The 16,663-nt window shown below is 32.2% G+C and overlaps 1 protein-coding gene across 1 annotated transcript; it reads left to right on the forward strand.

Moving 5' to 3' along the window:
- The first annotated feature begins 4,220 nt into the window (after positions 1-4,220).
- Positions 4,221-13,449, forward strand: LOC110919762 (senescence-specific cysteine protease SAG39). The gene is made up of 5 exons (XM_022164021.1): positions 4,221-4,379; positions 4,447-4,472; positions 4,558-4,643; positions 7,463-7,900; positions 12,866-13,449. The coding sequence occupies exons 1-5, from the start codon at positions 4,221-4,223 to the stop codon at positions 13,447-13,449; spliced, it is 1,293 nt and encodes a 430-aa protein (XP_022019713.1).
- The last annotated feature ends 3,214 nt before the right edge of the window (positions 13,450-16,663 follow it).

The raw sequence follows: 16,663 nt of genomic DNA on the forward strand, positions 1-16,663 counted from the left end.
TTTTTATAAAAATAAAAAATAGTAGAGTAAACTTCCGTTTTGCTCCCTGTGGTTTGGTCGTTTTGAAGGTTTTGCCCCAATCCTTTAAAAATAGTCATTTTACTCCCTGATCTATAAAGCTTATCTCTATTTCACTCCCCGCCCCTAACGCCATCCAATACAACTGTTAAATCCTGGTCACATGCCCCTCACGTAAGGGACATTTTAGTCTTTTCCCACTCAAACTTATTAATTTCCCTATTTAATTTTCATACACTTTCTCTCTTTCTACATGATTCCCCACACCTTCATCATCCCCAATTCTCAAATCCTAATGTTTAATTAAGCCATCTAAAATTGAGACACGTATCTCAAAAACACATGAGTCATGACTAATATAATTCAACAGCAGATATGATATGATTTTTAACACAAAACTTTTTATTTTTGGACTTTGAAACTCGTTTCAGCATTTCACAATTCATATATCAGTGGGGGAAAGAAAAGACGGGTGGGAGAGAGAGTTCTGACAATCTGCTGATGCGGCAAGTCGACAACGTCGAAACCAGTCAATGTCGCATTATATAGCTTACATTTCTCCATCGTCAGGAGGATGTAATAACAACCACCACTACCACCATCAGACACCACCACCGGACACCGCCACCACCACCACCACCATCTAACACCCCACCACCACTACCGGGTTTCAGCGATCAGAACTAAAAGGAGGCAGCAGCTAGGGTTTCAAACCTGAAAGAAAATGGGCTAGGATTTATGCTCAGATGTTTACCGGGTTCCGAACCTGATTATCATAAATTTGACATTAATATCGAAAATGATTTGAAGTTCTGCAGATCTTACAGTTTCACATTTAGTATGAACTGTGATGATCTTATTGATATTGCTTAGTTTTGAAAGAACTGAATTGGGGGGTTTTAATGCACGATTGTCAGGGAATGTAGTAATTTTGGTTGAGTAAGCTAATTATCATGAGTCTGAAATTAAGGATAAATGCTATGGTGCTATGGTACTGGTTAGAGAGACAAAGAAGGAGAGTCAAAGAGAGAGAGATAGTGACGACTGGTGGTATGGGATGTGGTCGCCGGCGGTGGAAATGGCTTGTGGTGACGGGGCTGGTGGTGGCTAGGTGAATGGTGGGAGTGTTGGCAGGTGGGGGTTTCTATAGAGAGGGAGATAGATGGTTCAGATCTCTGATGGGGAAGAGATCTCTGATGGGGAAGAGACGGATAGATTAGAGTGTATGTATGTGTCATATATATTATTGAAATACCCTTGCTTTTATTTATAAAATTACTAAAATACCCTTTTAGTTAACGAATATTTTGGATGGAGTTAGAGGCGGGGAGCAAAATGGAAAAAAACATAGCAAAATATTGCAGGAAAATGACCATTCTAAATGACTTGACTGGGGCAAAACCGTTAAAACGACCGAACACAGGGAGCAAAATGGAAGTAACTCAAAAAAGTACTTGACTCGTAAGTACGTTTAAGACCTTTAACTTAAATTGTTAAATTTCATTTTTAACAGATACAAAAAAATTATATTTTTTATAAAATTTCAAGAACTGTTTTTATAAAAAAAAAAATAGGATGTTAAGAGTTTATATCTTTATTAACTTTATATCATACTAAATTTATATTCTTAGTTCCTAACTAATCTTATCTATATGAGTCTACTTTAATTTGTAATCCTTAAAAATATGCAACACAATCTACTATGTATCTAGTCAAGTTGATACATAATTCTTTTGAAACTGACAAATATTATCTATAACAATATAGTTGAACTTATAATTCCTAAAAATTTACAATACAATTTAGTATTTATCTAGTAAAGATTGTAAATTTCTGGAGTATTTTATTTATATTACTTGTTACAAAAAAAATGTTTATAAAAGAATTATTTTTTATAAAAACAAAATGTTTTGTTTATAAATAAAGTAAAAAAATTGTTTTACACATGTAAAGTCTCGTTTTTTAATAAAAAATAATGATCAAATGACAGAAAATAAAAGATAAGTTGTTATAGTTGTAAAGTAAGTTTATTTTGTTGGTTAAATGATAAAGTTTATAATTTTATTCATTAAAGTTCATAATTTTATTTTAAATATCCACATGGTACTCATCCAATAAACTTTAAGTTTAAATTTTTTGTTTTTTTAAAAATAAAAAATAAAAAATAGTTGTTGACTCGTAACTACGTTTTACACCTTTAACTTTAATTGTTAAATTTCTTTTTTATATATATAAAAATTTATATTTTTATAAAATTTTAAAAGCAGTTTTTATAAAAAAAAGATATTAAGAGTTTATATCTTTATTAACTTTATATCATAGTAAGTTCAGTTTTTAGTTTAGCTTTAAAGTTTCTTATTTATTATTTTTAATTAAGAAATACAAATTATTAGATTAATATTCAAGAATAAATGCAATATTTTATAATTTCAGCTTGACTATATCTAATTGCAATATCTATTTATTGCAACTTTAGGATATTAACTTATATAAGTTCAGTTGATTTGTAAATTTAGGATACTAACTTTATTTTGAACTTTATTAATATGGTCAATAATTGCATTATATTAACACCAAAAATAAAGTTCAAATATAAAATAAACTTTATTCATACGTCTAGATCAAAAATAACAACTGAAAATGAAAAAAAAAACCCATAAAAACACTTGATAGATTTCATATTAGACTGCATGAAATCTATTCCGCTTCTGAATTGACACTCGAGGTATTAATCAGGTTTTCTGGTTTGTGCTTATATCGGCAGTATCTTCTAATTCCTCTTCTTTGTCAATGTCCTTAGAATCGTCTAAATGAATAACCTCACTCCATTTCCATTTAGAGAGTCTATTGGATCTCTTCCTTGAGTCTCAAACTTCCGATCCTTAAAAAGGACAAAAATTGAATGCAAAAGTTAAAAAAGATTAAATAAACCTTAAAATTACCTCATCACTAAATTCATGTTGAAGATTAGACTTGTATGGACTAAACATTGCATCATAAAAAATAATATCAACACTTTTATCACCATCATCATGCAATAAAACACACATGTAATAGCACAACGAACATGTTAATATGAAAGATATACGCAAAAATAATACTTAAAAACCAGCAGAATCAATACCTTAGAAGCTTACTCGACAACTGGGTTGTTTAAATTGACATGTTCATCATGCAACTGAATTTGAAAAATCAAATAAATTAACATTGAGATAAAAGTTAATTAAAGAAAACAATTATTCATTGCTGCGATATAACAGAACTGCCCTCAGAATTTCAATCTCGCATGCTTGGTTTTTCGCAACAATTGAATTCAGAATTTGGTCCATTTTTTTACTTTGTTTAGCAATAGATATAGGGGTGTCCTGCTATGTATAGTAGTATCTATAGAAGTGGATTAAGGTTTATTTTAGATTTGCCACCCCTTTATTTAGGAAGTTTGTTGTGGTTAGTTTTAAGTTTTTATAAGATATATCTAAGTATAGATATTAGGCATTTTTAATAAAATAAAATGTGACACATAATATCTTCATTTTATGTTAAGGTACTTTTAATTCTTTTTGTTTTGAGTAAACTGCCATTTTGGTCCCTGTGGTTTGGGCACTTTTGCCATTTTAGTCCAAATTTCAAACTTTTCAAATCTGGGTCCCTGTGGTTTCGTTTTGTTGCCATTTTGGTCCAAAAATGAAATCAGGTCAGATTTCTAAAAAAAACCCTGGTTATTTGTCCTTTTCCTCAGGGGCAAAATGGTCATTTTAAATACCCTCTGTCTCTCTCTATAAATACCCACCGTCTCTCTCTTCTCACTCCCGCTCTCTCTCTTGAGCAACACTACCACTATCTTCCCTCTCTTCAATCAACACCACCACCACCTTCGTATCCCAACCAACCTCCACCACCACCACTTCCTCCCTTAGCGGCGATGGGTGGTAGTTTCTATCCGGATGGTGATGATGACGACAGAACCAGATCCACCATCGGCAATGGGTGGTGGTTTCTAAGGAGGTCGTAGATCCAGAAACCGACCACATCCCCGCCGGCCACTGTTGGAACTCCGACGAACCCTCCCTCTCCCTCTTCAATCAACACCAGAATGATGTTAATGTTTGCTGATTTGGGGGATGATGTTCATCAACGCCACTGCACATCATTCGTCGGAACCCTAGCCATATACGTCACGCCATCAACGCCACCGCACATTGATGTTGTTGCAGGTTCGATTCACGGTGATGTTTGCTGAAGATGATGACAAGGACTCTGTTTTTCTTACTGATGATGAACAGTATTACGGTGAATTGAGTTTTGATTACAAGAGGAACTATCCCAAGAATCAAGTATCAAGCTCAGAAAGCTCAATGGAGGTAATTTGAATGATTTATGCATTTGGTTTTGCTAAACTGCTTGTTTAATTTCTCTTCTTTCTTGCAGTTGGTAGACACCTTACATTCCCACAAGTAGATTCAGTGAAGGTAAAACATTTGAGACTAGTTATTTTGGTAACATATGCATTAAATTAAACTATCGTCAATGATTTTGCAGGAGGAGAAACAGAGGAAACCCCTTTGATGGATCTGATTGTGAATGGGGATCTATTGATAATGTATGGCAGAGAGAGACAGAGAGAGGTAGAAGAAGTGGGTGTGTTGTGGGACCCACAAAATTATTGTTAGACAAAAATACCCCTGCATAAAAAGACAAAATAGGCAGGTTGCAACAGTCAAAAAAGGGAGTTTTTGAATTTGGACTAAAATGGCAACAAAAACGAAACCACAGGTACCCGGATTTAAAAAGTTTGGGATTTGGACTAAAATGGCAAAAGTGCCCAAACCACAGGGACTAAAATGGCAGTTTACTCTTTTGTTTTGGTTTGCATAGATGGAGCCCATCTTTGTAGATTAGGCGCATTAGATCACAAGTACTAATTACTTGTACATTAAAGCATCATCGACTTGTACCTTTTTAATCCGTGGGTCGATATTGAACAAGACAACTACCGAAACGTCGACAAAAATGTGTAGGTCATCATGCTATCTTTGGATTATATTTTTTTAAACAATATAGTTTATAAGATATGTCAAGAATACGTAAAAAAATTATAAGTTTGTTGTGGACAGGTGAATTGTAACTAATTATCTATAATTTTGTTAAAACCTCAGGGATTTAAGTGTAATAAATTTAGGGGCTAAAAAAATAAATAGTGTTTAAAAGACCAAACCACTCCCATTTTAGGGGCCTTTCTATAAATAAAGGGTGATAAAAATTCTTATTTTTTGGGTCTTTCTCATGCACTATAATATAGTATAGATTTAGAAAATTCAAAGGCTAACTTAGACAACATTCATGGTCAACAAGGCTATTCTTGTTATTTCCATTTACATAAAACTAATATATTACTTTGAGTAAATTGTCAAAGTCATCCCTAAGGTTTGAACATGTTTGTTAGTTTCATACAAAATAACTTTTTATACCATCTTGCCTTTCATTTTTGGATTTTTTTACCGTTTTCATCCAAACTTTCAACTTTTTTGCCAAAATCGTCACTGAGATTTGGGATTTTTTGCCAATTTCATCCAAATGTTTGATAGAAAAAATAAAGCAAATTAAACGTTTGTATAAAAATGACAAAAAAATCTCAAAAGCGAAGAACTATTTGGTAAAAAAAGTTGTTTTGTATGAAATTGACAACAATACACAAACCTCAAGGATGATTTTGGCAATTTACACTATTACTTTTCTTAATATTTAGTTAAAGGAATATTAGTGATTTATAATAGTAGTAATATTGATTCATGGTTTACTTTTCTATCATCACCTATTTTCATTTTAAACGTACCAACATTGACTTTTTTAACTAACCCTTGAATAACGCAAGCCTAACTAGTAATTTTATAAATCTACTAGATTTGTTAACGTCTAGCGTTGCTGCGAAACGTAGTAAATGATAAGGTAAAACAAATGTTATTTGAAAAAAAAAACATGTTTTTTAGAAAGCCTAACCGTCAGAATCGGTTAAGTTTATTATCGTATCGTTTTATGATACCAAATAAATACTCTATTCTATATTCATGTTTATTTTTAACAAAATTTATACGGGAATGTCAAGGGAAAAAATTAACGAATATAAGTTCTTAAAAAATATCAAATTAATTAAACAGGAAATATGATTTAAGAAAGAAAAAACTAATTATTAAAAAAAGAAATAAATGATAGATGAAATATGGTTTAAAAAAAGAAAAAAAAATAAAAATATGTGAAAAAGTCAAATGAAAATATAATAATCATGTATTACAATATTAAAGTAATAAATAATTTAAAAAGCTATATATTGTTTTAAAAATAAAGGGTGGGAGTTGGCTACAAAGTTCATTTTTCCTACAAAGTGTAAAAAGTTATAAAACATCATAATATCAACCATACAAACACATTCAAAACCCACAAATAACATAGTGAAGATTACTAAAACACCATATTTGTGGGTTTTGTGTTGTGTTTTGGATAATAAGGCTTTGATTATCGAATGACTAATATTAGTGTGTTTTATGTTGATTATCATGTTGTGTTTTATATTTATAGTTGTACGATGATGTGTTTGAAGTTTTTAAGGACTGTTAGTGTTTGGATATTGTGTTTTAGTGATATTCACTATGTTATTTGTGGATGTTATCCAGAAGAGCTGAATTCAATCGTCAACGAAGAGAATTTGGTTAAGTATCGAGGAGTCAAGGTATTTTGGCTAAAATATCAAAAGGAAGTCAATCCATTTTTTTTTATTCCCGTGGAAGTCCACATTTTGGCCGAATCTTCTTCCATAATGGTACGGCACAATAGTATTATTGTGGTAGATACACAAATCACTTTAAATAGAAGAAGAGTAGGTGGATTGGTCCGAGTGAAGAAAAAAGCAGAAAAAATTAAACTGATAATCTTTTCTGGAGATATCCATTTTTCTGGAAAGACTTAGTGTGTTTTATGGCTAAAATTGTGGTGTTTTATGACTTCGTATACTTTTTAGGAAAAATGGACTTTGTAGCCGAACCCCACTCAATAAATAAAAGTACATTGTTTTTCAACAATATATATATAATATAACTGTGGCAATGACATTAATATCTACATTGTTTAATATTCATGTATTACAATATTAAAGTAATAATAAATAATTTAAAAAGCTATATTTTATTTTAAAAATAAAAGTACATTGTTCGTCAACAATATATATACATTTGTGGCAGTAACATTAATATCTATATTGTTTTTTTTTCAATTTTATTAAAAAACTAATTAATTAAAGTATTCACAAAATATTTAGTGTATCAAATATCAACTAAGATTCCAAAGATATAAATTCTACAAAAGAAACGCATATTTACTAGTATATAAAGATTACTTCACAAAGATTTATGTACACCTCACATTTGTAACAAAACAATTTACTATTTGTTAGAGTTTATGGGTTTGTCACGTGACAGAACACTAATTCTTTATGTTCTAATTGTTGGGATGTGGGTCTGTCAAATAACATCACGAACTCTAAGTAAGGCATACGTATCAGAAAAACATGATCAATGGATGGTTGAATATGGTCGTGTATACAAAAGTAATGCGGAGAAGGAAATGCGCCTCAACATATTCAAGAAGAACTTCGAATTAATAGAATCGTTCAACTCCTTTGGAAATCAGTCTTACAAGTTGGCTGTCAACCAATTTGTAGACCGAACAAAGGATGAATACGAGGCCTATGCATATGGGCTCATGAATCCACACGATTTGGAATTACCTCTGTCAACATCTTTTAAATATGAAAGAGTGAGTGAAGTGCCATATAGATTGGATTGGAGGATGGAAGGAGCTGTAACAAAAGTCAAGAACCAATTTCAATGTGGTAAGTCATCAACATATTTTTTTTTATCAAAACATTTTGAAATATCTTTATTTTTTTATCTTATTCTTTTTATCCTTTTTACCATTTATTTGGTAAAGGGAATGGTACCCGACAGAGTTTTAATTATAACTATCTATATATATTCTAAAGTTTAGTTATATGTTCTATTTTAAAACCAAAATTTATGGTTGTTTTAAATGCATCATCCTATAAAAATCCTATTAATTGCATTTAATTTATATTAAATAAATAAGAGATAAGATAAAAAATAAAATAAAATAATTATATATCAATAATCATTAAAATTAATATCATCAATAACACATTATACTAAATAATATATTATAGATAAAGGTAGATTAGTTTAAAGTTAACTTTGATCTTAATTTGTTTTAATAATTGGTTTAAAGATAATTATTCCAAACTTATGATTATTCTATAAAATAATCTTTGACAAGGTAACCATAAATTTAAATTTCGAAGTAACTAATATATTAAAAGTAGCTCAAATATAATTCGTAATAAAAACACAACAATATATTTTCAAAGAAAACACCTATATATATTTAAAAATTTAGTGATATCAACTTTTTTACAACCTTCATTATGAGCCTCTTTAAATATATTTGTGTCTTTCAAGTTGTAATTGTCCATCGTTGATCAATAATTCCCTTTCCCATGCATATAAATACCTTTCAATTGTCTTCTCATATTAGTCTAAACTTTTCATCTTTCTTGCAAAATGAGAAATTTCAGTCTTGCAATTTTATTCATTACTACCATAACATGCATTGTTCTTCCACATTTTCATGGAAGATTAGCCATGGCTACATGCACCCAAGATGGATCAGAGCGTTGGGGTTATGTTCAAGTCAGACCCGGTAAGATTCAAAAATTTATTTATTTATTTTTTAAGAAACTAAAGGCTACCCACTTTTAAAGATTGGATTTTTTAACTTCTTGGGCGAAAACTGGGGCACACATTAGAAGTCCGTACAAAGTTCATGAACCAAAAAAACCATGACCAATATCTATATATACTTATACTTAAAAATTTAGTTATATCAACTTTTTTACAACCTTCATTATGAGTCTCTTAAATACATTTGTGTCTTTCAAGTTGTAATTGCCTATTAACAAGGGGCCAGAAATAAACAAAATTTGACCCGTTTCTAATTCTCCCCTTCCTGTTTCTCACACCCTAAAATGTAACCCCTAATTTCTCGGTTTCACTCTAATAAAAGTAAACGACTTATCATTTTCCCATAACAATCATCATTTAATTTTGTGTTAATTAATGTTGTCCATTCCAAAAGACCATCTAAATGGCTTTATAACCATTTTTTATGGTTTATTTTTAAAATTTATTAAAGCTGGCCAACCCACGCGGGCTAGCCACGCCCCGCCATACCGACCTAACACGTCACTCACCAGCGGGGGGCTCGAAGTCCACGTGTCAACCCATGCCCCAAACCCCCGCCCCACCATACCCCACAGTTTAAGATATAAGAGCCACATATACACTTCGCATGTGAATTTATTTTCTTTTGATTATCATAGGTTGATTTTAATTTATATTTTATCTCAAATTGAGTATATCCAAATAAATAACTTACAAATGGGCCAAGTTGGAGTTGACCAAAAGTGGAGTTGCTTTGTGTCCCAGTTCTATCAGTTATTTTGCACGTTTGGGTCTTACAACATGAGAAAGTAGTAAGGGCAAAATGGTCAAAGTCATTTTTTTGTTACTGTATGACTAGAAGCAACCCTCCCCTGATTTTTGTACGAACATAACCTTTATAATACTCTAATATTTTTTATTTAAAAAATGCATCATAATGTTTAATAGTTGCAAAATTTTTAAGTAAAAAGGAATAACATGAGAGAATGCGTCTACATAAAGGTTATAATTTCATATATATCATCTTGTGAATTATTCATAACCATCTAAGCATCTTAAGTATCATGATAGAGGGGCTTCGCTTAGGTTACACCATCTTACTATCATATGAATCATTGATAAACATTTACTCAAATAGCACATAGGTTTACATTATGCCTTTTGACTTATCCATGATATCTAATAACAATAATAATACTCTTAATAATTATAACATAAAAGACAATCATAATAATTGTATATGTCACCTAATTTACTATGTGTTCTTAACCATATTTTAAAAATACTCAATAGTTAATGTTACTTAGTGATATATTGTTATACATGTTCCTTACAGTATGTATGGTTTCTAATTTAACATGACATTAAATTATATTCTAACCACACATCAATTAAAGGACATTGATTCCAGACCCTAACTACATATTTACCTTCATAAATATAACTTTAATGATGTTTTTAATTCTACTTTATTATATTAATGTGGCTATAATTGTTATGTCCCTTTGTATGCAAACCCCTAATTTCTCGGTTTCACTCTAATAAAAGTAAGTGACTTATCATTTTCCCATAACAATCATCATTTAATTTTGTGTTAATTAATGTTTTCCATTCCAAAAGACCATCTAAATGGCTTTATAAATCTTTGTCCACATTGCAGCCCATATCCGCCTTCTCTCCAACAACCTATAACCGCTCTGTCTACAAGTGTGGCCATGGCAAGGAACGATTCTGTTGCTGGGTATTCAGAAAAATGGACCACACTAGAAGCCATCTTGACCTACGGTAGAAGAAACAAGCATCACATGGTATGCCTTACAAACTAGATTGTATATATAGAATATTCATTTTAGATTATGTATCTTTATCGAAATCGAAGAGTAAAGGACAATATATCTCTATCTCTACACATAATATTAGGGAGGACTCATGACACGATTCCAGGCTCCGTAATTTGTTATCTCGACCGTCTCTTTTATACAATTATAATGTTAAAGAAATATATACTTTTAAATTTAATATTAACTTAACTATATATGATAAATATTTAATTATGGATAATTATAATATGATTACCCAAATGAGTTTATATATTTTTTATTTTTATCTTAAGTTAATTAATTTAATTGTGTTAAAAGGATACTTGAAGGATTATTTACAAAGGTAACCCAATAACCAAAAACGCGTTTAGTGGGATCTTGGTGCTAGATTTTCTATCATACATTTTGGGTTAGACAACAAGATTGCCACTAAATAAATATGGATGTTTTTGATTAGTTAAGACTCAAAAAGAACCATATGTCAATATATATATACATTCATCCTTTTATGGTATTATTATAAATCAAGAAATGACTTCCTGACAGGTTGATTGTTATTACATATGATCATACAATTTTCATATGCATGTATGAGTTGATTGTTATATGAAGGCACAAGCTTATTTTTTAATACATTAAATCAAACATCTATTTGGACTTACATTCGTATGTTAAAACCTAACAGTCAGTTTACGAGTTTGACAGGCAATAACCAAATCCAAATTCGTATAGTTTATGGCGACCAAGCTGACCCCACACGGTTGTTGGTTGTATCCACATCACATAGGAGGACTATATTGCGGTTGAAAAAAAATAATATTTTTTTTAATACTGAAATCTATTTTTTAATAAGGAATTCACATTTATAGATATTTATAAATATTTTTTAACAGTTATAAATATTTATAAATATTTTTTAATACCGAATTCACATTTTTAATATCGAAAAAAGTACTGTTTTTTTTTAATATCGAATTCACGTTTATAAATATTTATTGAAAACACAAAATGTAATTTAAATATTGGGTAGATAAAGTGTGTACGTAATTCGTGGCGAACCAAGAATATGTAAACGTTGGTCATTTTGGTTAAGGTCAAATCAAGTTTGCATTAGAATGTAATATACACTTAGGATATGTCATTTTGGATAAGCACAATATTGGTTATCATTTTTGAATCAAATGGTTTAAGTTTATAGTTATGCTGGTAATATATGCAGTGTGCTGAATTTACCTGTCGTGTTGAAGTCACACGCATACGCAATAGCCAAGAGTGGTTCAGGCTGACATGTGGCGGTGGGAATTGCATGAAAGGTGTGGGGCGTGAAGATAACGATATGTGGTGTGATGGGTGCGAAAACCCCGTTGTCTTCCCGAGAGGAAGATTTGTTTCTAAAAATGTTTAGTTGGACCGGCCGTGTCAGACATCTTACCACAAACAAACAATAGCTATTATGCATGCCGTGTATCGCACGGGCTTTCTCCCTAGTTTTAAGAATAAAAAAATGGTTTAAAGCTTCTCCCTTGATATACATTTATTAGTTAAATGAATTTTTTTTTAAACGACAAATTTATTTTATTTCTTTCATACTATGTGGAAACCCTGGGCTTCCCTACAACTCATTTAGTTCACAAACGACCCAAATGAACTAACACAACAATAAGAGACCCTATATACCTACCAACCAATCCCATCTACACATATATTGTTAGAGCATTCATGTTCTTTTCCCTATCTCCATTTCATAACTACACTAAAATTAATATATTTTCTCACCCTTTTATCAACTAAATAATACTTTTATATATTTATCATTATGTTTTATCTCTCCTCCACTCACAGTCACTTTCAAAAAATATTAAAAAATTAATAGGGGTGAACAACGTCCCTTCAAATATACAATGAACAACAACATTTTTTCTCTTCTCCACTAACAAACATTCAAAATCACTTTTTATAATATGCAGAATCCACTCACATAAAAATACAGAATGGGATATCAATGCGCTTATTATCAGAAACAAAATACAAAGTTATACTAGCCACAAAATATACTAAATGGTCTTCCCAACAACATACCTTTCTTTGAAACAGAAATCTGCTTCTTGTCCACTTTGACTTTCTGACTTAGTTAGACTTTCTATTTGACTTTTTGACCGTTGACTTTTTTATTGACCATCCTTAAATTGTTGATTCACTATCTCCTATACTAAATTAACCTCTGCCATATAACCATTTTAACAGGTTGTTGTTGGGCTTTTACTGCAATTGCGGCGGTGGAAGGAATTACTCAAATCACGACTGGCAAATTGTTGTCATTATCCGAGCAACAACTTGTGGATTGTGACCGAAATGTAAACCGAGGGTGTCATGGAGGATACTACGATCTTGCCTTTGATTATATCGCGAAAAATGGGATAAATACCGAAAATTATTACCCTTACCATGCAGTAGACGAAACATGCAACACCACAAAAGAAGCGTTTCGCGCAGCGACCATTACTGGTTATGAAAAGGTACCAACCAACAATGAGACAGCACTGCTGATGGCTGTGTCCAAACAGCCGGTATCAGTTGCCATAGACATAAGTTGTTACGAATTCAGGTACTATTCAAGAGGTGTTTTAACACATCATTGTGGAACAAATTTAAGCCATGGTGTTACAGTGGTTGGGTATGGAGTACACTATGGCATAAAGTATTGGCTAGTGAAGAACTCATGGGGTCCTGCTTGGGGTCATAAAGGATATATAAAGATGAAGCGCGATGTGAATTTCGCAGAAGGACTGTGTGGGATTGCCATGCGAGCCTCTTACCCGATAGCTTAATCGTTTGTTGATTATGCTGAGGTGTTACCAACGCCCTGACGACGAAAGTTAACTAATTAAGATACTGCTTACCTCTTAGTTTAAAACAATGATATGCTAATATGATCAAATTGGTAGTGTAGTGTAGTTTTAGAATACAATGTTTTAGCAAAGAAAAGATTGTTGCATTCTAGAATTAAATTACTAATTGCCCTTGTTTGTTTTACTTTTGAATAATTTGTGATGAAAGTAATGTTACATGAAATAAGATCATAGTTTATTCAATAATCAAGCATTAAATCAATAAAACCAATTACAGACATTTCTTTATGATCTCTCTTTAAAGGGTTGATTTATAATAGAACTAATAATCTTACGTAATTATTTATTCTTGTTTTTTTTTTTTATATTGACGTTAGTCCATTTCAATAATTATAAATCTCAAGACTAAAATGTCATAAAATACTAAAATTAGGACTAAAAATGTAAATATATATTCTTGTGACCAAAGTCTAATTGAAGAAAGCTTGGAGGACCAATTGTATATATTCTTAAAGTACGTTTTTTTTTTATCGGCAAATTTCTTTTATTTCTGTCGTCTGTGAAACTTGAATCCAAGACCTCTCCCTCATAAGGTGTTTAAAGGCTTTGCCTTTACCAATAGATTTTGAGGACTATAAATGTGGAATAGGTCCTTTTTAATAACTATAAATTTTTGGACTATAATAGCATAAAAATATGAAAATTAGCGCTAGAGTTATCCCTAAGGGTGAACGGGGTGCACCCCTTATGAGATGGGGGAAATTTACACCCACCCAATCATGATGTGTCATGTCAATTTCACTCTCATACACCACTCTTGCCCAAAAAACATAAAGGATGGTTTCACCCAAACCATTTTCTTTAAAAAGAAAGAAAGAAAGAAAGGCATGATTGGTTGAAAGAGAGTGGGGCCCACCACTATCCCCTCTCCCTCATCTTCCCCGCATGCGGTGACAAGTCCCCATAAAACTCCTTCACCGAGCGGCAAATTGATGTTGGTGGTGCTGTCACACCCCAACCGATGGCGGAATCATCGGGGCGCGGCACTGAGCGAAACAGATTGTCTAGAAGTTTCTATAACAATTATATTTATCAATTACTTAAAATAACATGTCTCATACCATGTCATAAAAGATAGTACAATTATTACAGACAAAAATCTAGGCAAATAGTTCTGTTCCGACAACTCAGATTTCATTTGTACAGACAACTATTTGTTGGCCTCTAGGACCTTATTCTAGCCTCGCTTTCCTAGCAGATAAGCATCCTAAACACCTGTCACATACGTTAAAATAAAGTCAATACACATAATGTAAAGGCGAGTATACAAGTTTGATAATAGCATATAGAGTTCGAAATAGTTTACGCATAACCAACACGTACACAGAGGAAAACAAAGCATGTTAGTTATCGACATGAACCTATCGATACCAATGACTGTGGGTTGACTGCCCAAGGCAGTTCGTAATACATGATCACCACTGTAATCCATGCAAATAATTGTCCTTAACAACCCCCGTGTGAACGGGTGCTGAGTCCAAACTATAGTACTATCGTCGTTAAGGCAGGTAGACAACATTCCATGTGTAAACATAACAAACATGCATTCATTAAGTCACGTATAACATGCGGTAACGGTTAGCGTTTAAAGTATTGCGTAGTGTGTTCGATTGTGATTTTGTATAAGTAACGTATGTAACACCCAAAAGTGCATAAAGCAAAAAAAAAAGGGATCGAGTATACTCACAGCGGTTGATGGATTGAAGGGAGCGCTTAGAGAGTAGGGTTAGCCTGATCAGAACGATAGCACAAAGATAAGAGACACGTAAAATGATGCAAGTGTTTGTGGGTCGGATAGCTGTTCGGTCGGATGGTAATCCGGTCGGACAGCCGATCGTGCAGTGACAATCTGGTCGGACAGTTGTCAGGTTGGACGGTAGTCCGGTCGGATGACTGTTCGAGTGGATTGTTTCTTCCTTTGAGAAAGATGTGTTTGTGTATGATGTCTTGACTTTTGAAGTTTTTGTTGTAGCATTTTGAAACATCGAAGTATCTCTACCTTTTCAGGTCGATCGATCGGACGATTGCCCGATCGGACGGCAATCCGGCAGGTTGACACTTTAGTGAGGACAAGTTCTCAGCGAGTTGTCACTCGATCGGACAACAGTCCGGTCGGGTGGCATCCTCAGTGCATTGAACATGTTTGAAAAATCGATTAAGTGTTAAAGTCAAGTATCTCATGATAAGAAGAGTATTTCAGTCGGATGGTAGTCCGATCGGATAACACTTCGTTCAATACTCAAACTTTAGATAAGGATGATTAAGTGTGGGACCCAAAGTGTCAGCCGTTCGGATTAGGGGTGTTCAGAATTCGTTTCGAATTCGAAATTCATTTAAATTCGATTCGATTATCAAGAATTCGTTTCGATTAAACGAATTCGAATTCGATTCAATTCGAGTCAAGTAAATCGAATACGAATCAAATACGAATTTATAATTTGAAATTCGATTCGAAATTCGAATAAAAATTGTACATTTTTATTTATTATTTTTATATAATGCATATGTAACTTTTATTAAGCTATACTATAAATTATTTTCAATTTTTTTCCAAGTATTAAAATTACCCATTACGAAACCAACTACATGAGCCATAACTAAAATCCAAGTAACAAATCTATCAATAGATTTATAAACCTAAAAATATTAACTTGTAATGTGGAGTGGTTATTCTTGACTTCTCGTTTTGAATTTTAGACTTATGGTACTTGGAACTTTTTATTGTGATATGCTTTATGGTTGTTTTAAAATTTATGTTTCATTTTGATAGTTTTTTACATGGTTTTAAAGATTCTGAATTAAATCGAATTTATTCGAATTCGATTAGATTTCGAATTTTTAATCGAATACGAATCGAATACGAATTGGGTTTTTTATTCAAATACGAGTTCGAATCGAATTCGGTAAGTTTTAATCGAATTCGAATCGAATACAATTCAAGAGAAAATAAAAATTATTCGAATAATTTGATTCGAATAATTCGAAAATTCGATATTCGATTCGATGAACACCCCTAGTTCGAATGGCCAGTCGCCCGGATGGCCATCCGTACGGACAGTAGTCCGGTCGGATAGCACTCCGTGCTGGTCATCCTGTTCGTCTTTCACTTGGTCGTTTTGATTGTTTGTAGTTT

This window comes from Helianthus annuus, chromosome 16, assembly GCF_002127325.2.
Source record: "Helianthus annuus cultivar XRQ/B chromosome 16, HanXRQr2.0-SUNRISE, whole genome shotgun sequence".
Taxonomy (NCBI): domain Eukaryota; kingdom Viridiplantae; phylum Streptophyta; class Magnoliopsida; order Asterales; family Asteraceae; genus Helianthus; species Helianthus annuus.